This window comes from Chlorocebus sabaeus, chromosome 21 (genome assembly GCF_047675955.1).
Source record: "Chlorocebus sabaeus isolate Y175 chromosome 21, mChlSab1.0.hap1, whole genome shotgun sequence".
Classification (NCBI taxonomy): Eukaryota; Metazoa; Chordata; class Mammalia; order Primates; family Cercopithecidae; genus Chlorocebus; species Chlorocebus sabaeus.
In genome coordinates this window covers 24,434,271-24,457,956 of record NC_132924.1, presented here as the reverse complement: position 1 = coordinate 24,457,956, position 23,686 = coordinate 24,434,271, and the positions used below count along the sequence as shown (strand labels likewise).

Sequence of the window (23,686 nt, the reverse complement as noted above, 5' to 3'; positions counted from 1 at the left end):
CAACTAAGTCATTAAGTATCAAATAAATCCTTTAACCAAGCAGTAAGAAAGAGATAACATATTCACTCTTCGAAGGCAACTGCAGTTGCTGAACAAGACACGAAACATATTTGGTCTTTACTCTTGAGCTGCTAAATATCATCTTGTGGATGCTAAAGTAGCAGTTATTTGCTTTACAGACCCTATTTTCATGGATAGTAGAGACGTAAAATTTAGACCAGCATGTCTAGTCCTGAACAGAGGAAACATCATCATGATTTACTTTCCTTCAACATGTGTCCCATATTAAATAATGTGGTTGACCTACCTTTTCTGTGATATAGAAGTTTGAACTATCGGCATGCTGCAGTGCATAATATTCATGGTTGGGAAGAGACCACCTTAAAAATACAAGCATATATTGATTAGAAAAATGAAAGTGGCCATTTTCATTTGTGTAATTTTTTAGTGTTGGATGAACTAAGCACCCTGTGATTGGAACTGGACCAATCCCAACATATACCACAATGCAGTTCCTAAAGCAAAATGACTTTAGCCTACCTTCCATACCCTGAGACCAAACATTTCATGTGTGGACTGCCTAGACCTTATGCTAGGCCTGCTGCTCACCTTTAAGCATTTCATCTTCAAGGCTTGCTGTGGCAGATTTAAATACAAATCTTTACAATTCTACTGATTTTAAGGGATTGAAGCAAAGAAAGAAAATAAATGCAATCTAAGTTTTGGATATTCGGCACATTTTAATTGTCTCTGTATTCTACAATCCCCTATCAGTATAGTTGTTACAGACTGAAACACTCCAATTAAGTACTCTAGGCCTTACACAAATTTCAGTTAACACAACTATTTTCACAGTTCTGGTTTAAAAGAAAAAAAAAAAAAAAAAAAAAAACTCATGCACCCACCATATATACATTTCCTTTGCATTGTTTAGAGCAGCCACAAAAAAGTAGGAAAGTCATATCATTGTGAGATCCCATGGGGCAGTACAATTACCCACTGCCTTGTCTGTTCAGTTCTTTCATCCTCTATGAGGACCTGAGTGGTCCTCTCAGTTTATACCAGATCAAGTGTGTACTGTGCCCTCAAAAGTCCTGAGAGTACTCCCTGCTGGGTAGGACAAAAGGAACACAACTTCCTAAAATAAATAAAGCCAACCCCACTGTGCACATAACAGTCATTTCACACTTTCTGCTCTATGAGGACTAATGGTAAATTCTGGTGGAAAAGGGTGTGATACTCCTACAGAGTAATTCTTAGTGACTTTGAGCAAGTCAGTGGGTGACTTATGAATAACATTTTACTATCCTACTGGAAATATATTATTTGCTTGTCAATTTATCAACTAGAATGCCTTAGATAAATCCTGAGTAACACTTACCCATCACAGACTTCCTTTATTATTGCAGACAGTGGTTTTTTCTGCAAAATAACAAAAAAGGAAATACTTTGTTAGTTTCATTTCATCATTTTAAATTTAAAAAAAGAAGCAGCTTCATAAAAGGATACCTAAGCAAAGAGAATTTACATTCGCTATTCTTAGTTGTCAATAAGCCTCTTATTTTTCTCAAGGTAACAATCTACCAGCTGTTACCACCAAATGTATTAATGATTTATTACCGCTGTGGTCCTTGTTTCTATACTTAGCATTATTAGTTGAACAAAACATGCATCATATTTAATCCAGCCACATTGAAATTAGGGTGAAAATATAGCTTTGTTCAAAGATCTCACAGACAACGGAAACCCATGAGGCCAAGTCAAAACCAGAATCCCTCAGGAATAGTACATGAATCAGGCAAGCTGCAGTTTGGCTTTATGCAAAAATCGTGGATTGATGATATTTTTATGAGAACATGTGGCAAATGGACTATGAAGTGTTACGAAATGGTTCTTACAAAGTACATAGAATTCTTCCCCTGACAATGGCCCCGATAAATGCCAATCATGCAGCAGCTTGAGCCAGATACACTCCAGTAATGCGACCATGACACCATGTGCCCTGGTGTCAACTGGCGGGTGACTACAGCTGTGCTCTTGCGCCTAACAGCCACACTTGTGCTCTGCCTGCCTCCCAGATAGAAGGAATGCAGCAGAGAGACACACCAGCTCTCCTAGAGATGTGGAAACTCTTCCTGTTTTGGATGCAAACAAGACCCTGTCTCTAGGATGGCAAGTATCATGTCAACCCAAAGAAACAATCACAGACAAGAAATGAATGGGGAAGAGAGGAAGAGAGGATGAGAAATCAGAGAAGTACACTACATGGTCTGGGTTTTCAGATACAACCATAAAAAATCTGTCTACATATAAGCAAGTTTTACTCCTGTCTATATGAAGGGAAATGTGGTATCTGCAAAGAGATTCTGAATCCAAGAGATCAGTTCAAATCCAGGCTCTATCACCCTGTTTGCTGTTTAAGTAACCTGCAATTTTCTTCATTTGCTGAACCCCAGTTAGTTTATCTGTAAAATGGAAATAGATTCTACCAACCCCTCAAGCTGTTACAAAAATTAAATTATATTAATTATATTTTTAAATTAATACAAAGGGCAAAAGACTTCAAAAAAGGATTAGGACTCCTGAAAGGGCTCCATTTCCTCCTTGCATCCTCACCCTTGGACGTGATACTATGCCTGCCCTATTGGTGAATTCTGAACACCATTTGCGTAGTCCTCTCCAAGGGCCTCCCTAACCCCTGCTAAAGGCCCAGTTCAGTGTGCAGTGTCCCTCCAATGAACTCTCTCCCACTGGAGCTCCATCCTCTATAAGCACATTCACTACCATGTGTGCTAAAGAATGTGTCTTTGCCTACAACTATAAACACAGTTGGAGGTGTTCGTTGCAGCACTATTCACAATAGCCAAGATTTGAAAGCAATCTAAGAGTCTATCAACAGATGAATGGATAAAGAAAATGTGGTACATTTACACAGTGAAGTATTCAGCCATAAAAAGAATGCGATCCTGTCATTTGCAATAACATGGATGGAACTGGAAGCCATTATATTAAGTGAAATAAGCCAGGCACAGAAAGACAAACATCACATGTTTCCATTTATTTGTGGGATCTAAAAATCAAAACAATTGAATTCATGGAGAGAGAGAGTAGAAGAATGGTTACCAGAAGCTGGGGAGGGTAGTGGTAGGGTTTGTGGGAGAGGTGGGGATGGTTAATGAGTTCCAAAAAAAATAAAGAATGACAAGACCTAGTATTTGATAGCACAACAGGGTGACTATAGCCAATAATATAATTGTACATTTTAAAATAAAAGAGTATAACTGGATTGTTTGTAACACAAAGGATAAATGCTTGATGGGATAGATACCCCATTTTCCACAATATAATTATTATATATTGCATGCCTGTGTCAAAACATTTCATGTACCCCACAAATACATATACCTACTATGTATCCACAAAAGTTAAAAAATGAATAAACACAGTTGGAGAGAAAGGGAAACCTAGAATTACTGAGGAGTAGAAAGATGTTGGGGGTATTCCTTATATCCTGCATCTGTCCTCTAGAATAAGATAACAATGGCAATTGGGTTCTACTGTAGTTACATGTTATGCAAGTCCTAGGCCTTTGCAAGAAGCTGTCCACTGTTGATGGCTCTTGCTGTGAGCTGATGAACAAATGTGTTTTGTCAACCAAATGACTAAGGAACTCCAGAAACAAAACTTTTTTCCATTAGACAAGAATTTTGCCCTTCCAGCTGCCAGAGATTCCTCTACACTATCAATTTGTGATGACTTATCAGAGAATCTCCCCAAATCTCACTTCATGCACCCTCAAAACTGAAACACAAATGACAGAGCCAGGTTTTAGTCTTACATAACACTGAAACAAAAAGTCAGGTCAAGAAGGTTTTGTTGAGGTAGCGGAAGGCATCAAAAGCAACTGTTTCCGGATTTAGACTTAGAGACTGAAGTCTCTTAGAGGAATTACTTGGATTTCAATTCAGGTCTGATTCATAGAGAATCGAGTTTTAAAAGACAGAGGTCTCTAGGGTACTATTATACCTAGAACATAATGAAGTTGGATATATGAAAGGAATAAAGACCACAGATGCACAAAGCTTAGAGACTTAATAGAGAAAGATGAAAGAAAAACTGTAAACCACAGAGGAAAAGGAATTATAGTCGAGTGAACACCCATAGGGTAGCCTAGCCAATTAAAATGAGTGTTACATAATGGTGGGCCCCTCCATTCTTCCATCTACCTCAATCAAACGTTAGGCCTCACCACCCAAAAATTAATTCCAATAACCTTTTCACCGTTCTTGCCTTCCTTTTCCTGTCTGCCTTATTTGACACTGTTACTACTTTCTTCTTTTTGAAACCCCCTTTCCAGAGCTATGATATAGCACCATATTTTCTTCATTCTCCTACACATACAACTAATCCTTCAATGAAGTCCAAGAAATCCTTCAGAGTTGCTCTTTTACCTGTAGCTCTCTAACTCCAGATTTTTTTTCTCATCTTTTCTGCTTTTATTTAGTCAGTCAGTTCCTCATGGATCTCATTCTATTCAACTGTCCTAAGTCTACAGTTGTAGCCCCAAACACTTTCTTGCAAATCTTTGACAGTCTCTTAGACGGAACATTTTAACTGTCCTGCAGGGATCTTATTAAAAGTGAAAACAAAAATCACCATTTTCACATTCCCTACCCCTCAATCTACCCAATGGTAGCACACACCCCTCAGATCCCACACCCGATGCTGCCATGACTTCTCTGCCCTCATTATGGCACCACTACTGCCCAGGAGTCTCGTTAACCTTTATGTCTTCACTCTTCAGATATAAGATGCTAACAGGTTATGTACATGTTTCCTCTGTGTTGTCCACAGCATTGCTTCTCACGGCCTAACTCTTCTTCTGAACTCCTGACTCTCCTCATTCCAACTCCTGCCATCAAATAGATCTTTGAGTGTATGCCCCAATCTCATCACCCTTAATTCTGCTTCTTCTGACCCAGCACCTTTCCTGAGTACCAGCCCATCATTAATAACTATTTGCCATGAATTTCCAATCAACTGCTTCCCTAGAAAATCAACCCCAAATCGTATCTTCCATCAGTTCCTACACTCAACTTGCCTACTTTCAGCAGTTCTTTGAGGCACATTTCTAGCCAACTTGTCCTTGTCTTCTTTTTCTTCCTTAATACATTCTGTGACATACACATTTGCAAGACACTAAGTCTCATCATTACTTCCACAACCTCTCTCCCTTTAATCTTTCCAGACCTTTCCTACCACCTTTGTTCTAAAGATCCCATCACCAGGTCCCTGCAGATAAGTCTCCACATCTCCAATTTCTTTTTCTCCAATCCCCATGTCAACTATAAATACACAAAATTAGACTTGCCCTACAAACTTTGCTTATATCACTCGTTTGCTCCAATAAAAGTGTCAGTCCCAGCTAGAAGCGGTGGCTCACGCCTGTAATCCCAGCACTTTGGGAGGCGGAGGTGGGCAGATCATGAGGGCAAGAGATTGAGACCATTCTGGCCAAAAATGCTGAAACTGTCTCTACCAAAATACAAAAAAATAAATAAATAAAATTAGCTGGACGTGGTGGCACATGCCTGTAGTACCAGCTACTCAGGAGCCTGAGGCAGGAGAATTACTTGAATCCAGGAGGTGGAGGTTGCAGTGAGCCGAGATCATGCCACTGCACTCCAGCCTGGCGACAGAGCAAGACTCTGTCTCAAAAAAAAAAGAAAGTCAGTCCCTTAGCTTGTCACCCAAAGCCATCCACAATCTGGTCTCCGTAAGTCTACTATTCTGTACACGTTCCCCATGCTTCTGGATCTTGATGGTGAATCACCAAAAACAAACAAACAAACAAAAATCCCATCTCCACACTTTCGCTCATGCCATTTGCTTTGTTGAAATGGCCCTCTCCTTCTTTCTGTTCCAACTCTAACAAGGAACTCTTACCTACCATTTAACGTCTATGTCAAAGCCACCCCCTCTAACCAGATGCCCCCTTATCTTCCTAAAGAGATGTAATTACTCCCTCTGTGGACTTAGCAGATTAAATGATTCACTTCTGAGGACTGTATATCTATCTTATCTCCCCATCCCTTGAGAACAAGGCCCCTTAATTCATCTCTGTAGCCTTCCCCACCCCTCAGTACTAGTTACCACAGTATGTAGGTATTAATAGGATCTAATAGGAGACTCAATACACCTCTGCTAAATGAAAAAAATCTATACATTCACGAACTTTCCTTTAAAAAACAACAACAACAAGCCAACTATTTTTAATGATAGCCTGGATTAACCAGCATATTTCCCATTTCCTACCACTGCTGGGTGACTGAGCAGCTGCTGGCCATAAGCTGTTAAGACACCGAAAGCTGTCACTACTCCCTGTGCAGAGTCATTCATGTAGGAATTAGGCAATTCATGGCTTGGAAGAGCACTGAGCACCAGCTGACAAAGAATGCAATTCAACAGATAAATCAGATACCAATCAAGCAAGTGTCACCCTCCGTAAGCATGACCGAAGAGGCGAGCCTTATACTCTCATAAGCAGACAAGACTGACCAAGACACCCCAAGTATCTTGAAAACACTAGCCTGGTATCACTGCTTTTCTCATTTCCTATAGAAAGCCCTGTTTGATGTGAACTCATTGCCTGACCAGTAAATTGCAAGCCAAATGCCAGCCCTGCCTCATGGACTTTTTAGTTAACTTTTGCCCAAAAAGTTACATAAGGTATGTCTGTCTATCTGTCCAATTCTCCAAGACCTGGGAGTAAAGTGATATGAATAATACATTAATAGCTTTCTGTAGACCCACTGAATAATCTGCTTTTCATTTCATTGAAAGAAAAGCCCCAGGAGAAAAATTAATTCAGTTCAAAATGATGAACCTGCTTGATTCTTCTCCCTATAACTCCCTATACCCTAAAGGAACTAAAAAGTAACTCCTTTTTTTTTTTGGTAGATGGAGTCTCACATTCTCACCCGGGTTGGTGTGTAGTGGCATGATCTCGGCTCGCTGTAACCTCCTCACCTCCCAAGTTCAAGCTATTCTCCTGCCTCAGCCTCCCCAGTAGCTGGGACTACAGGAGCATACCACCATGCCTGGCTAATTTTTGTATTTTTAGTAGAGACGGGGTTTTACTATGTTGGCCAGGTTGGTCTCGAACTCCTGACCTCACGATCCGCCAGCCTTGGCCTTCCAAAGTGCTGGGATTACGGGCATGAGCCATGACACCTGGCCCTAAAAATTAACTTCTGTACCCTATTGGAAAATATTTGGGCTGGGCATGGTGGCTCATGCCTGTTATCCCAGCACTTTGGGAGGCCAAGGCAGGTGGATAGCTTGAGCTCAGAAGTTTGAGACCAGCCTAGGCAACATGGCAAAACCTCATCTCTACAAAAAATATAAAAACTAAAGGCTGGATGCAGGGGCTCATGCCTGTAATACCAACACTTTGGGAGGCTGAGGCAGATGAATCACCTGAGGTCAGGAGTTCGAGACCAGCCTGGCCAACATGGTGAAACCCCATCTCTACTAAAAATACAAAAATTAGCCGGGCATGGTGGCAGGAGCCTGTAATCCCATCTATTCAGGAAGCTGAGGCAGGAGAATCGCTTGAATCTGGGAGGCAGAGGTTGCAGTGAGCTAAGACAGCACCAATGCACTCCAGCCTGGGTGATAAGAGTAACACACTCTGTCCAAAATAAAAAAAAGTACAAAACTACAAAAATACAAAAATTAGCCAGGCATGGTGACATGTGCCTATAGTAACAGCTACTTGGGAGGCTGAGGTGGGAGGACTGCTTGAGCCCAGGAGGCAGAGGTTGCAGTGAGCCGAGATAGTACCACTGCACTCCAGCCTGGGTGACACAGCCAGACTCTGTCTCGAAAAAAAATTGGTTTTAGAATATTGAGGCCAAATTATTTTAACTGCTTCAGTATGTTTCCCTAATTTATACAAATCATCACTAAATTTCTTAAGCTTTTTGTTTGGATGATCAAAACTGCCTTCTCAGACTCAACAGAGAGCTGAAAAACAAGAGCAGGAATTTTTTCAGAATAACCTGGAATATTAGGCAGTTACCACATTTCTATGTGCGGGGATTAAGGCCCATAAGCACAGAGGCCCTGACCCCACATTCTTTTCCCCATTCCCCTTCCCAACAGTGAGGTCATCTTGCAGCATATGAAAGTCTTTCTTCACTTTATAGTATATTCTGGCGAAATTTTAAAGTTTGCAAAAATATTGTTATTTGTTAGATGAAGTATGCATTTCCATATGAATTTGACTGGTAAAGTACCATGTGTCAACAGCTACACTCAAGGAGTAGTTTTTCTTATTAAGGGTGTATTCCTCTCTTTTTATCTTAATTCTTTCTCTAAAAGAGTTCTTTCGTTAACTTAATTTACTAAAGAGAGTAAGTCCACAAAGCAAATTTCCTACACAGGAAGATTTATTGCCAATTTTTGTAAAATAAGTTAGATTTAAGGCTGGACGCGATGGCTCATGCCTGTAATCCTAGCACTTTGGGAGGCGGAGCCGGGTGGATCACTTGAGATCAAGACTTTTGAGACCAGGCTGAGCAACACGGTGAAACTGTCTCTACTAAATTACAAAAATTAGCTGGGTGTGGCAGGCACCTGTAATCCCAGCTACTAGGGAGGCTGAGGTAGAATTGCTTGGACCCAGGAGGCGGAGGAAAAAAAAAAAAGCTAGATTATTGAAATTGGCCAAATTCTCTACCAGCTGATTTTCAATCTATATCTCTCTCTATTCCTTAAAGTGAGTATTGGGCTTTTGCTTTCCTTTCTATATTCGTTTTCCTTTGCCTGTAACATAATGCTAGTACCACTAATTCCTAAATCCATGTCTCCCCTCTGAGCCATCTTCTAGGTTTAGTCCTGCATAACCCGTTATGCGGACCCATGGATCACAAGGATGCCCTGCCACCCTTTTAAATTTAACACTTCTTTCTTTCTTACTAAACAATTCTCCTTTTGCCTCTTTTTGATCTCGTAAAAAAATATGATCACTCTCTCACTCAGAGTACATGTTCCTTTAAGGCACTGGAGACCCAGCCACCTGGGGAGTCCCTGGCTGTTTATTTAGGAGGTGGCCAGTCCAGCCTTCCTGGAGGCACTTTCCTGGGAGACCCCCCCAGCTGTCAGCCCTCATCAGAGCCCCTCCCTGCCCCGCCTCTGATGAGCACTGGCAGGCCCTGGCTGTGCAGCCACCTGTTCCTGTCTGTTGGCCAAGGCACCTGGCTTAGGGACTTTACTAAGCCCAAAAGCTCACCTTGGAGAGCTCAAAAGTCTGTTACTGCCCACATTTCTGCCTTGACACCGGCCTGCTGAGGCTGGCAGCACCCCCAGCCAATGTGCCCACACACCTGTTTTAGCCACTATGGAGTGTGGGCTGCCATTCTCAGCTCTGACATCCACTTCTCAGGCCTCTGCCTGCCTCAAAATGGGCATCACCCAGAATTTAAAAAAAAAAAAAAAAAAGGCTGCTTCCATCAAGTTTATCATTTCTAATGTCTCTAATGATATGGGGAAAATGTTCATGAGGTAGTTTCAAGTGAATAGACACCAAAAAAGCTTTCAGAATGACGAATTTTTATTGACTACGTGTTTTTCTCTCTCTTCCCCCCAACTATGAGCTCTTGGATGACTTTATTATTTATTTATTTGAGACAGGGTCTTACTCTGTCACCAAGGCTGGAGTGCAGTGGTATGATCTTGGCTCACTGTAGCCTCAACCTCCTGGGCTTAAGGGATTCTCCTGTCTTAGCCTCCTGAGTAGCTGGGACTAGAGGTGTGCACCACCACACCTGGCTGGTTTACTTTTTGTAGAGACAAGGTCTCGCTATATTACCCAGGCTGTTCTTGAACTCCTAGCCTCAAGCAATTCTGCAACCTTGGCCTTCCAAAGTGCTGGGATTACAGGCGTGAGCACCACACCTGGCCATCAAAGACTTTAGAGGACTTCCTGGGATTGAAATTGAATCCCGGCTTCTGCTTTGGAACTTGGGCTTGTTACTTCTCTCAACACTTCTGTTTTCTCTTCCTGTTATGAAGATAAACTGAGATAATGGTGTAAAATCCTTGAAACAGTACCTGGTACATAGTAGGGCATTACATAATGTTATCTATAGATAGTTTCTTTTATTTACTTACATCCCTCGTTTGGATGCTTCACACATACATAAAAAAAAGCTGGTTAAAGAAATTGAGTGAATAAACAACTGAAAATCCAATTCCTCCTTCTTCCTTAAGGTGACTCCAGCCCGATGCTGCCTTTGGCACTTGCCGCATCCTGCTGGTTATTCTTAAATTCATCTTCCTGTGTTTTGCCACCTGCATGGCACTTACTTTGGCGGCAGAGACTGCCTCCGGGACACTGTCCCCTTCCAGGTGCGTGGCTGCTGGGCCTGGAAAGGCATGCAGTTAATGAACATTGATTAAAAACCCATCTTCTGTTTCCAGACTTTTAGCTTCTTTCTCTTTTTTTGTGCCATGGAGGCTCAGGGGAGCAGCTAAAGATGGATCATAGCAAGCGGAAGACAGAAGCGGTCCCCAGTCCCCACCGCTCCTCCACCCTTCCGTTCAGCGATAGCCTCATGGCCCTCTAACTGCAAAATGCTTTTCCACAAACACTTAAAGTTTTTGGTCCTAGACTATTCAAAAGCATTTCTCCAGTGCACAAAAAAAAAAAGAAAAAAAAAAACCTGACAGATGCTTTATTCTAACAGATTGAGGTGGTATAGCACAGCACTTGGGATTTTACTTTGCTTTTATAGGTAGAAATTCATTGAACACATTCTGCTCAGCAGTTATTAGTAATGTTGGCCCAGGAAGAAAAGAAATCCAGCTTCCAAATGTCAGGACGCCACTGAGAGAGGATAGCATGTTGACTATGAAGCATACAATGTGACTTGAAGGAACTTTAATGTACAATAAGCCATCCAGCTCCCAGAGGCACCTCGTGACATTGTGTCAATGACACCAATCACTTTACAACAGTTTTACTCTTCTTCCAATGATCCTATGACCACTCTCCATGCTTCTGAGCCATCTACTTTTTCATGGAGGAATCGGATGTGTTCTGAAAAGGTTGTGTCCATACCCTATCTTCCTAATAACAGCCTGATGAATCTGAAAAATAATGACAAAGCCACACTTTTCTGAGGCAAATTCACCTGGCTCTTGGAAAGCAAGTATTCTGACAACAGTTGCAGTGTGAATAACAGACACAAGATTCAAGCAATTATCAAAAATGACACAGGGGGCTTACAGCAACCTCTTCACAGTCGTAAAACCATGGATCACATTAATTTTAAAAACTGAAAGATGGGCCGGGCACAGTGGCTCACACCTATAATCCTAGCACTTTGGAAGGCCGAGGCAGGTGGATTACCTGAGGTGAGGAGTTCGAGACCAGCCTGGCCAACATGGTGAAACTACATCTTTACCAAAAATACAAAAATTAGCTGGGCGTGGTGGTGTGTGCCTGCAATCCCAGCTACCCAGAGAGCTGAGGCAGGAAAATCACTGGAACCTGGGAGGCAGAGGCTGCAGTGAGCCGAGATCACGCCACTGCACTCCAGCCTGGAGCAAGACTCCATCTCAAAACAAAAACAAAAACAAAAAAATTGAAAGATGATAGGCTCTGCCAACTTTTTCTTGACAAATGATGATTTATTTCAAAAAAATGGTTAAATGGTTTACCAAAAGTGACTTGTTTCAAGCTTCATGAAACAAATTAGGTATTCGATTTTACCAAGATAAAGTACAGTCTTTGTGTCATAAAAATCACTAAACTATGAAGATAAATGAAGACAGAAACAATTATGTCGAATGTATTAATGGGTTAAAGACAAGCAGACCTACATTCTCCTTTAGATATCCTAACATGCTTCTGCTCAGCAGACACTGTATTTCCCTTCAATTAGAAGGGAAACTGCAACTTTAGAAAATGACAGAACTATAGAGATGAACAATGCAAACATAAAGGACTACTTAGATCAATCATAATCTTTTGTGATTCTCCTCCTAGTTCCTGATTAATTTAGTGAATATTGTTACATATCAGTATTGCCATAGATATCAAGAACAATGTTTTTCCCAAATTTCCTTATCTCTGACAGCAACAACAACCACTGTCCTAATCCCTATATTGTCTTCAAATTTCCTTAATATCAGTCTTTTCCAAGTACTTCTAGATGACTCTAGACCCATAGAAGGCCACTGCACTCCACCATGCATTTGCAATCAAGTGTTCCCTTTCATGTGGAAATGAATGATTCACACGGAGAATCAAATCAGGCCTTATGGTCTGCTTACCTTCACCCATGTGAAATAATTTATTTATGTGTGTCAGGTTCACCTTTGGAAAGTTAACTATATTTATGTGCATAGCTTAAAAATAAAAATTCACAGAGATTCAGTAGGATAAGCAGAAATGACTGTCAGCGCTAATGGATAGGATGTTATCAGGCTAGGAGAGTAGATATGAGAAAGCCAATAAGCCCTGAAGGCAAAGTAGGGTTCAGGCTCCATCTCCACACAGGATTATGAAGGTTTATCAATGGCAAAGAACCTGAGATTGAAAGTAAGACAGCGGTCAAAAGAACACTGAAAGGAACAAGTGACCACAAAAGTATGAAATTAGTTCATGTTTCTCATTTAGTTTTTTTTTTTCTCTTGTATTTTTTGTCTCTCTATGCTACTAGTTGGTCTGTGTGTTTGTGAGTGGATGCACTAATGGCAATTCATCCTCCTTTCTTGAGTGGCAATGGACATGAGACATCCGCCAGCAGGTAGTGGCGGTATGTGGCTTCTGAGTCTCAAAAAATGTTCCATTAAGTTAATGGTGGCAATCTGAGGCAGAACCCACAGCACTGAAGAATAGTAACACAGGCTTTTCAGGAAGGGTCTAAACTATGCAAACAATTATGACAATTTCACACTCTTTCGCCACCCCTACCTTCAATATAACATCAACCCAGACTTTACTATCTTCTTTTACTATGATCACTTGGCCACCCCTTCTAATTATGATACAGTGTAGCAACAGCTACTGTTTTTTGAGTGACTACTATACACTCCCTACCAGATAATATTACTAAGTGTATTTCACTAATGAGCAAACCATATAAGGGATCTTAAAATGTTAAGTAATTTGGCCAGGCACAGTGGTTCATGTCTGTAATCCCAACACTTCGGGAGGCCTAGGTGCACAGATCACTTGAGCTCAAGAGTTCGAGACCAGCCTGGGCCACATGGCGAAACCCCATCTCTATAAAAAGTACAAAAATTAGCCAAGCATAGTGATGCATGCCCACTGTCCCAGCTACTTGGCAGGCTGAAGTGGGAGGATCATTTGCACCCAGAAGGTCAAGGCTGCAGTGAGCCAGGATTATGCCACTGCACTCCAGCTCTGGGCAACAGAGGAAGGCTCTGCCTCCAAAAAAAAAAAAAAAAAAAAAAAAAGAGATGTTATGTAACTTCCTGAAAGCCTCATAACACATGGGACAGAGTCAGAATTTGAACCCAGACCTGTACAATTCCAGAATCCTTACCCTTTAACTCCATCCCAAATCTACCAAGTCCTCAAAACCATGAAAAACAAGCCCAACTGCTCAGAGCTAACACCTGTGGAGTGGGTGCTGGAGCTGGGTGCCTTGGTTCCTGACATATAGGAAGTTCAGGACAAATGTTATTTGAAGTGCAATGTTTTAGCATCACCATATGAATAGTAGATGATCCTTCCTCATGCATAAATTATAAAATCCTAAATTAATACTGGAACATTTGATACCAACCAGAAGAGCCTCTCTGCTCAAGCTCACTCTGGATGCCCAAATCACCATCTCCAACCCCTACTTCTTTGTAGTCCTTTCTGTCTCAGACCATTTCAACTTGAATGCACATCCTTTCAAAACCACAAACTCAAATCTTACCCCAAAACTGTCTTTCCCAGTTTTCAACTTTTATTCATCTTCTTCTAGTTTGTCAGAATATAAACTCGGAATCAACACTACATCTACCCTCTCTCCTTCATATTGTTGTTTGTTTTCTTTCCTGCCAATGCAATCCGGGGTGACTCTCAAAGCTGTCCTCTTTATTCTGCCTGTGGGTACAGGGAAGTAAGTACAAGTCAGTGCTATCTGGACTGCCTAAGGCATTTTGGGTTGAATTTGCATTTGGGCAAATGCAATGGCAGAGCGAAATGGATGACCTCTTCGCATACGGAGGAGCTGACAATGTCACACAAATGAAAGATGAGACAGTGGCTCAAAAGGCAAGATAGAGGGAAAAAATGCCTAATTCCCGTAGACAACTCTTTTAGTTTTTAGTTATAATTGACAAATAATCACTGCATATTTATGGGGTATAAAGTAATATTGTGATACATGTGTACATTGTGGAATGATCAAATCAGAGTAATTAGCATACCCATCATCTCAAATATTTATCTTTTCTTTGTGGTGAGAATATTTACAATTCTTTTACTGATTCCGAAATATGACAACTCTTAAAGGTTTGGACCCATGTGGGTTTTTAGACAGCGAAGTAGCATAATCAGGTGTGCATTCTCAAATGATAAGGGATTGCACTGGGGTTGAGAGAAGTTAAACAGGAAAACTGGCCAGTGTATCAAACCCAAAGGAAATACGAAAGGAGATATGCTGACACCTGAACAATTTCCTGTACCCCTTTGTAAGTTGTCCATGAGGAACATTAATCCACCTACACAGTCCTCAGTCCTCTACAGATGTTTTCTATCTTGGCAGATGTCACCAAGATCCTTCCAGTTATTCATACCAGAAATCTCAGAACTGCCCTTAGCACTTTACTTTGCCTTACCCCACACCCATAATCAATCATCAATTTTCTGTCAAATTAATCTTTCCATATGTCACAATGGGACACATACCTAACTTCTTTCTATCTCCCTATCTCCATCCCAGTTCATGGCATAGTTGCTTCTTGATTGGGCTACTGCAAGAGCAATCTAACTAGCCTCTCATTTTCCATTTTGCCCCCAAAAACCAATTCTCCAATTGGCACCTTCTAAAAGTACAACTAACTATGTCACTCCCCTGCTTATACAACTTCCATTTTCTACTCCCTTGGACAGGGTATTAAGTCCACATGGCTTCTGATGGGAGAGCCTCACAGACCCAAGTGGCCAAATGCAGAGCCCCTGTTCTTTCTCACTGTCAGATTTCCCTTTAATTCCAGAGAAGCATGATATTAGCCAGAAGCTCTTTAAATATTTTGTCTCCAACATTCATTTCCTTATTAGTGGAACTGCCAATTAGACATAGATTATAGCTTCTTAATTTATTCTTTTCAATACAGCTTAGCATTTGTATTAATATTTTTCATTCCTTTCTCTTTTGAGCCATGTTCTGAATGAATTCCTCATTTCCAACCTTCAATTTACCAATTCTCTCTTTAGCCGAATCCACTCTAGACTTACTCTGTGTTTTATTGTTTTATCTTTCTGCTGTTGGGTTTTTTTTTTCTTTTTACATTTTATTAACATATACAGTAGTCCCTCTTTTATTTGAGGGGCATATGTTCCAAGACTTCCAGTGTATGCCTGAAACCTCAGATAGTACTGAACCTGACTGCCATCAATCAGAACATGTTTCTCTTCATACCTTCCACCCCCAAATTTTATGCCTCTTGATCTTAACTAAGCATTCATCATACACTGTGGCCATAACTTTTGCAGTTTGAGGTCTGAAGCAAAACTAGCATGAATTCTTTTTCTTTCTCACAATTTCACAGATAGAAGATTCATTCTTACCATATGTCTTAGCAACTGATTTTTTTTTTCCTTTCCCTAGTAAATCTAGACCTTTCACCTTTTCACTTAAAGGAAGCTTCTCTTGGGTATATCTGAAATGCCAGAATCACTAGTCTTACATTTTGAAGCCATTATTAAGTAAAATAAGGGCCACCTGGACACAAGTGCTGCCATACCATGACAGTTGATCTGATAACTGAAATGGCTACTAAGTGACTAACAAATGGGAAGTGTCTACAGCATGCATACGCTGGACAAAGGGGTGCTGCAAGTCCTGGAGGGACAAAGCAGGATAGTGCAAAATTTTATCACAGTACTGTGAACAGTGCACAATTTAAAACTTATGAGTTGTTTACTTCTGGAATTTTCCATTTAACATTTCAGACTGTAGTTGGTTGGGGAAAGCAAACCCACAGATAAGGGAAAGACTACTGCATTTTTCTGGTTTTTTTTTTTTTTTTTTTTTTGAGACAGAGTCTCGCTCTGTTGCCCAGGCTGGAGTGCAGGGGCATGATCTCGGCTCACTGCAAGCTCTGCCTCCTGGGTTCATGCCATTCTCCTGCCTCAGCCTCCCGAGTAGCTGGGACTACAGGCACCCACCACCATGCCCGGCTAATTTTTTTTTTTTTTTTTTTTTTTTGTATTTTTAGTAGAGATTGGTTTCACCGTGTTAACCAGGATGGTCTCAATCTCCTGACCTCGTGATCTGCCCGCCTCAGCCTCCCAAAGTGCTGGGATTATAGGCATGAGCCACCGTGCCACCAGCGACTACTGCATTTTTCACTTATAAGGTATCTAGTTGGCTCTTTCTCATGTACACCTGTTCACAATTTATACCCATTTGCTTTGTCCTCGTAATCTCCTGTTTGTGTAAATATTATGCTCTCTCTTTTGAAGAGATGTCTTTGAGGATACTCAACACACACTGATGTTAAGCTCTCTCCTGCTCTCTGTACTCCTCCACACTGACCAGAAGGAAGAGGTCCAGAGAGGGTGGCAGCAGCAGATGTGACCAAGACCAGAAAATGCAGACAAGTTTTCTGTGATGACTGATTGGATAACAAAGATGAGGGAGAAAAAAAGAGTCTAAAAGACACATGGTGTCAGCTTGAGCAAACTGGGTGTAGTTCACATCTGTCACCAAGAAAAGGAAAACATGAAGAAAAGCAAAACTGTATGGGTTTGAGGTGGGAGGAACAAGGACTGTTTTGAATATGCTGAGTTTGAGATACAAGAGCCATGCAGATGAGCAAGGCAGACAGGCAGATGGATGGTTGTTTATATAGGTCAGGGTGGTCAAGGAAGAAATGACAGCCGGAAATTATGAGCATCTCAAGATGATGAGGCTGATCAATCCAAACAGATCACCACCAACTTGTCCCAGAGTAAGGATTCATCCATCATCATTTTGAGACGGTTTGTCTCAAAGTCACTGATTGTCTTTTAACTACAGATGGCTTTGATGGAAAGACACAGAAAGATTTTCCTAAAGTCAGTATTTATAAAATGTAATAATGTATTTAGAACACGTGGTGCAAACGAGGCAAGGAATGTCTTCACCACAGCCATTCCTGTTCACATATTATTGTCTGTATCAATAGACAGAAAAAGTATCAATATCACTTATTTCCTTTACTCAACAAACACTCCTTTATGAGTTTACCACGTGCAGGCCCTCTGCTGGCACTGGGGACACACTTGGCCCATGCAGAGCATCACACAGTGATTACAATGCTGACAAGTGGAGCCCTGTGGGATGTTGCAAGTTCTACACAGCAAGCGCCCTCATCCAGTCTGAAGAGTCAGAAAAGGCCTTAGAGAAAGGTCTAAGGAACTTACACCTCATCTGGGATGGAAGAATAAACAGGTGTTAGACACGCAGAGAACTGAGGAGGGTAATTTCTAGTTAAGAGAAAAATCACATTTTTAAAGACTTGAAGTGGTAATAAATTTGTGTTTGTGAAAGGAGAAAATGTTTGCATATGATGAGAACTCAGATGGTGGTGTTGGGGAACTCCACAGTGGCACTAAGCAAGGCAGTGCACTGGCAAGAGCTGGAGGCAGCCCAGGGCCCTGCCAACCACAGCAAGGACGTCTGGATTCTATTCTAGGTGCAATGGAAGCCAGTACAGAATGTTAGGCCTAGGGGAACGGACTGAAGGGGAAGGAAGAAGCATGGCCTGGCAGCCAGCTGTGATGCTACTGAAGCCACCTAGGGGAAATAAGCTACAGCAGTGGCAGCTAGGATGGAAAAAGGATGGATGGACTCAAGCCCACCTAGGAGGCTGATTCTACAGGACTTGCTATTTGAGGGGCTGTGGAGTATGTGGGGGTGGGAGTCAAGCATGATGGTGATGTCACTGACCCATGAATGCATTTGATGGAAAGCTAGGAACAAGAAACTAGAAAAGCACATATTTTATTTGCCGGAGGCTGCTCTTGTTTCCTTGGAGTTCTTGACACACTGCATATTGGTCTACGTACTCCTGAAGTACAAGCTCTTATGTTCCTGGGTACCCAGAGTTCCTTCTCAACACTGAAATTCACATATTTAGATACTCTGCCACAATTAACCTGCTGACCTAACAGGAAAATAAGCACAAAGTGTAACATTCACAAAAGGTTCTAGAAATGTCAGCGGTCTTAGTCACGAAGTCTTAAGAAAACATAGTTAATAGGTGTGTTCTGAGTTGCCCAAACTTCTGAGTGACAGTGTTGTGGAAGGAAGTAGGACAGAAGAGAACCCTACCAGCAACCACCTACAGAGCAAACTAAAAATCTGCATTTCATCTGCAGAAGGAAAAGGAGAAAGGAAGAGTTCATTCTTGCTCAATTAAACTCAGCTCAGTTAAAGGGAGAGGTATGTTTGCTGTGTTTTTCTTCAAAAACATGGCAAATTTTTAAGATTTTATGAGGTTATTATATAGACTCTCTCACTAAAACCAGAAAAGGAAGTACCCCAGTCACCTTATTTTAAAGGAAGTTTAAGAAATAACTGTTACATTACCAAATCCAAAAGTTGCAAAAATCAGACAAAGGATGACTATTCCTCTACCAATATCTCTTCACCTATTATGACAGTATGAAAGCAGCGGTGCAGTACCACACAGTCTTTCCTACACCTTTCTTAACTGGAGCAAAATGAGCTCTTACAGCTATGTTTGTACTCTCTGTAAAGTAAGGAGAGACTAAAAATTTTTAGCACCATTTCCCTCATGGAGAAATTGAGGCACTACCTTTAAATGACTCACTAAAAGTTACTGCGGGAGCCAAAGGTAGCTTCTGTAGGGAGAGAGAGAAATTTCAAGGGCTTCACAGCAATGTTTTCAAATGTAGTTTCAACAGGATGAACATCACCAGGGGAGCTTCACAAAAACAAGGATCCCTGAACCTTGGATCACTACACAATGATCTTCTGTGTATTTTCAACATGTTTCATAAGTGATTCTGATACAGAAGCAAGCTCAGGAGGCCCTGACCTAGTCCATTCTTAACAGGAGGAGACTCAGTCCACCGCCCAAGAGACATTTGGCAATGTCTAAGCCTGGCCAACATGATGAAACTGTGACTCTACTAAAAATACAAAAATTAGCTAGGCATGGTGGTGGGCACCTGTAATCCCAGCTACTTAGGAGGCTGAGGCAGGAGAATTGCTTGAACCCAGGAGACGGAGGTTGCAGTGAGCCAGAATTGCACCATAGAACTCCAGCCGGGGCAGTAAGAGCAAAACTCTGCCTTAACAACAAGAATAAAACCAAAAAACTGCCTGGGTTTTAGTGTCATACAGTGCTAGATTCAAATCAGTACCTTCCTAACTGAGTAATCTTGGGCAAGTTAATGAACCTTTGAATAATTATGAAGTAGGGAGCCTAGGTCGATCTTGAAGGCTGTAGTAAGGTGATGAAATACCACATGCAAGGCCTTCTGCTGCCTGCCACATAGTGTGTGGCGCTATTATTATTACTACTACTAATGAGCAAAACTCCATGTAAAGTACAAAAACTCAAAAGGGTTTTACTCAGTGAGATTTTCAAAGTCTTGTGTAAATCAGATTTATGCATATGGAATTATATCTTAAATATGCAATAGAAATATGGTAGTTGAAAAACTACAGACAATCGCACTTACCTAAAATACATGCATCTGTGTTTCTTTTAGGGAACTAACCCCTCCCAATATACTGGGGTAGGGGAGATGTTACAATTTTTCTGTTTGGAGACTGAGGACCACCAGTGTTTTATTCTTATCTTCACTGTTCAGAATTAAAACCTATTGTAGACACACAGTAATGGAGATCAATGTGATGAACCAAAGGATACAAATGTATGTAAGCCACAGGATGACCTCCAAGAGCTTATAATCTATTTAAAGAGAAGTGAGCACGAAAAAAGAAAAATGTGAATTACGTTATGTGTGAAATGTATTAACTGCAAATAAAAGCTACAGGCAAAGAAAATGGTATAAGAAATTAGAAAGCTGGAGAAAAGACTGCATTATAATGTGATCAGAAAACGTTTGAGTACAAAGAAGGCTCTCTGCAGTGCTTAGCAAAACCAGGATTTAAAACAGTGGAGAGCTGGGAGAAGGCAGGGGGCATTAAAGGTGGCATACTTTTAGAAGGAAACGGCAAGAGATGAAAAAAGACTGTGGATGTGCGGGAACAAGCGTCTAAAGGAGCAGCTTCTACAAAATGGAAGGGTACCTGGGAATCACATACAGTGCCTGCAGACACTACCTTGGCCCAGGGGTAATGCTTATGAAATATATGGAAGGATACAAAGTCACCCTAAAGAATCTGACTAAAGTCTCAGAACACCAGAAAGCTCAAGAATCATCCATGTCTATTTTTTAAAACTGATAAACTTTTTTCAAACAAAATCTTTCCCCAAATCATCCACAAATGAAAATGGGACAATACCAAGGTACTGCAGCAGGAGTGAGTGAGGAGTGCCCAGAAGCCCTCGGCAGCCACCCCTCTGCCCCAAGCCATTTGAGAAGCAGAACTAAGGTTGAAAACTATGTATCTCTTCCCATCGCCCTTTTTGGGCCTGAATATGCTCACAACCTCTTCTCCAAGCATTTTTCTGATGCACACTTAGTAGAGATGATGGATCCCCTCACCTGCTGAGATGGCCCGTGTTGGCTTTTCTTGAGCAAAAGTGGAATCTCTCTCCTAGTACAAACAGGACGGAGTTCCTACACTTGGGCCATGAAGAACACATCTAGGCAGGGTTTGGTGGCTAATGGACTGTAATCCCAGCACTTTGGGAGGCTGAGGTGGGAGGATCGTTTAAGTCCAGGAGTTCGAAGCCAGCCTGGGCAACATGGCAAAACCCCATTACTACTAAAAATACAAAGATTAGCCAGTCATGGTGGTGCACACCTGTAATCCCAGCTACTCAAGAGGCTGAGGCAGGAGGATCTCTTGAGCCCAGAATTAGAGGTTGCAGTGAGTTCTGATTGAACCATTGTACTCCAGCCTGGTTGACACAGTGAGACCCTGCGTCAAGGAAAAAAAAAAAAAAAAGAACATATCTAACAGTCCCTCCTCTACATGATATAACCTCCAAAAGTTGATAACACCTGTGAGACCCCTTTCTTCAGGTTAACATATGGGCAGTTTCACTAACCATTTGTCTCTTCTGTAGACAACTGAAGTTAGAGAGGGGAATCATATATCCACCCAACAAAGAAATGAAACTAGTGATTAGCTGGCAGGCCACGCTGGTGATGGGAACTGCTGTTATGCGGTGAAACTGCTGTTATGAGGTGAAACTTTAACATCATGAGTGAACATGGACTCTAAGACAAAAAGTCTCGACAGTGAACACACAGACCAGAGGGCTTCGCACTGAGGCTGGAACTGATCTAGAAAGAAGAGGAACCAGGAAGGAAACAATCCCAGATGGATGAAACAAGGAGGAAGAATCTCAGGCACTGAAGCCAGAGGATGGGAGGGAGAGTTTCAAGAAGATGAGAATGAGCAGCTTTGCCGAGTGTAACCGAGAGGGTGAGGACAACCAAGGCAGAGGTGCCACCAAAAAAGGGAGCCCTGTAAAGAAGTAAACTGTTGTTCATGCAAAGATTAAAATAAGCACGGAACAACATCGATGGCATATACTGGAAACATTCAAATAAGCTTCGAATGGAAAAACATAGAATAAAATACTACCAAAAGAGAATTACTAGGTCAAGGGGAGGATTTTCCAAGGTAAGAACAGAAGAGTTCACTGTTGAAGACAGAGAAGAAGAAAAGAACAAGAGAAGAGAACATGGATGGGACAAAGCCCAGGTAAGGTGGAAAGGATGGGCTAAAATCTATGTGGAGCATTGGGGATTGGGATAAGCTGAAAGCACTGGAAACAAACTGGGACCACCTCTTCCCTCCTCTGCTGGTAGTAGAAGCAGCAAAACAAAACAGGAAGGCATGAGACAAAGGCAACAGGTAGTCTGTGGTGCCATGCAAATATGCAGACAGAGAAGTTCTAAGGCAAAGACAGAAGTGGTAGCTTTCTGGTCTGTGTCTTCCTTGAAAAGCAAGGCCTGAGGGGGCAGGGCAGGGACAGGAAATACTGGAGGCTTGAAGACTTTATGCAGGGAACAGAAAAGCTGCTGCTCAGAAATGGTGAGTAGCCAAGATGGAAAAAAAATCACAGAGTACTAGGGAGCCAGTGAATATTCCACAGCACAAACTGGCTATGTGTCCAGTCAGGACACCTCTTTATTACCAGAGGATGCCTCCCACTTATCTTTTAATTTTATCTCCTTCCTAAACATGTAAAAAATTAGTCAGAGAAAAAATGAGAAAAGAGGGCAACTGTTCACATGGAACTGCAGGTGAAAAGGAAAACCAGAGTACCTAATTTTCTAATCTAATGAGAATTTGCTTAAACTAACAGCAATAATGGCTGCCTTTATTAAGGAATCACTCTAAACTATGCAACATGCTACATTCTTTTCACATGTTTTCTTTAATCTTCACAAGGACCATCAAAGTAGCAAATTAATATCCCAAAAAGACTAAGGCTCAACAAGGCTGAGACTTTCACAGAAAGCAGGGCTCCAGGACTGCTATGGTCTGAATGTTTGTGTCTCCCCAAAATTCACCTGTTTGAAACCTGGCCCCTATGGTAGTGGTATAAAACCATGCTTGACAGAGCCTGTTCGCCCCTTCTGCCTATGGGGAAACATACAAGGCACCATCTATGAGGAACAAGCCCTCATCACACACCACATCCACTGTGCCTTGATCTTGACTTCCCAGCCTCCAGAACTGCGAGCAATAAATTTCTGTTGTTCGTACATTGCCCAGTTTAAGGTACTTTGTTATAACAGCTGAAGGAACCAAAACAAGTGCTCGCATCCAGGTTTAAATGTCCTTGGAGCCTATACTTGCCCCTTTTGCCACACTGCCTCTTACTAGATGCTGCTTATCGAAGTGTTTGGGATTCCAGACTCTTGACCGAGAAACACATACATTATTCAGGACATCATAAGTTAACAAGAACAGTGGATGCAGGAGCCTTGATGTATCCAGACAACAAACATCCTCAGCCTCAAGTGGCCCCCCAAGCTTGAAATTCAACAATATATTGTGAAGGCAAGAGCAGGAGTCAGGAACCAGTGAGCTGGTAATTCTTTTGAGACCTTCCCGTGATACAGCAAAGTCCATGTGTAAGAAGCTCCTGGGGGGTTTTCCTGCTGAGTGGAAACACAGAATTTTCTCCTAAATATTTAGAAAGAAGAGAAACAAGTCCATCATGGGCAGATGTCCCTCTGAAAACTCCAGGCACTGATGGAGGGTGGCTGAGCAGAACTGAGTACCTGATAAGATAATCACTACTCAGGAAGCGCCTCCTCCCAGTG

At 41.6% G+C, this 23,686-nt stretch overlaps 1 protein-coding gene across 4 annotated transcripts in view; it reads right to left on the bottom strand.

The window, feature by feature from the left end:
* The window catches only part of ELMO1 (engulfment and cell motility 1), a 578,573-nt gene that overhangs the window by 444,499 nt on the left and 110,388 nt on the right, over nucleotides 1–23,686 (bottom strand). For all 4 annotated transcript variants that reach the window (XM_007981596.3, XM_007981595.3, XM_073008962.1 and 1 more), the window contains exons 3-4: nucleotides 1,382–1,422; nucleotides 308–380 (exon numbers count right to left, since the gene is read on the bottom strand). In XM_007981596.3, coding sequence (XP_007979787.1) covers nucleotides 308–380; nucleotides 1,382–1,422 — 114 coding nt within the window. The remainder of the gene's footprint in view (nucleotides 1–307; nucleotides 381–1,381; nucleotides 1,423–23,686) is intronic.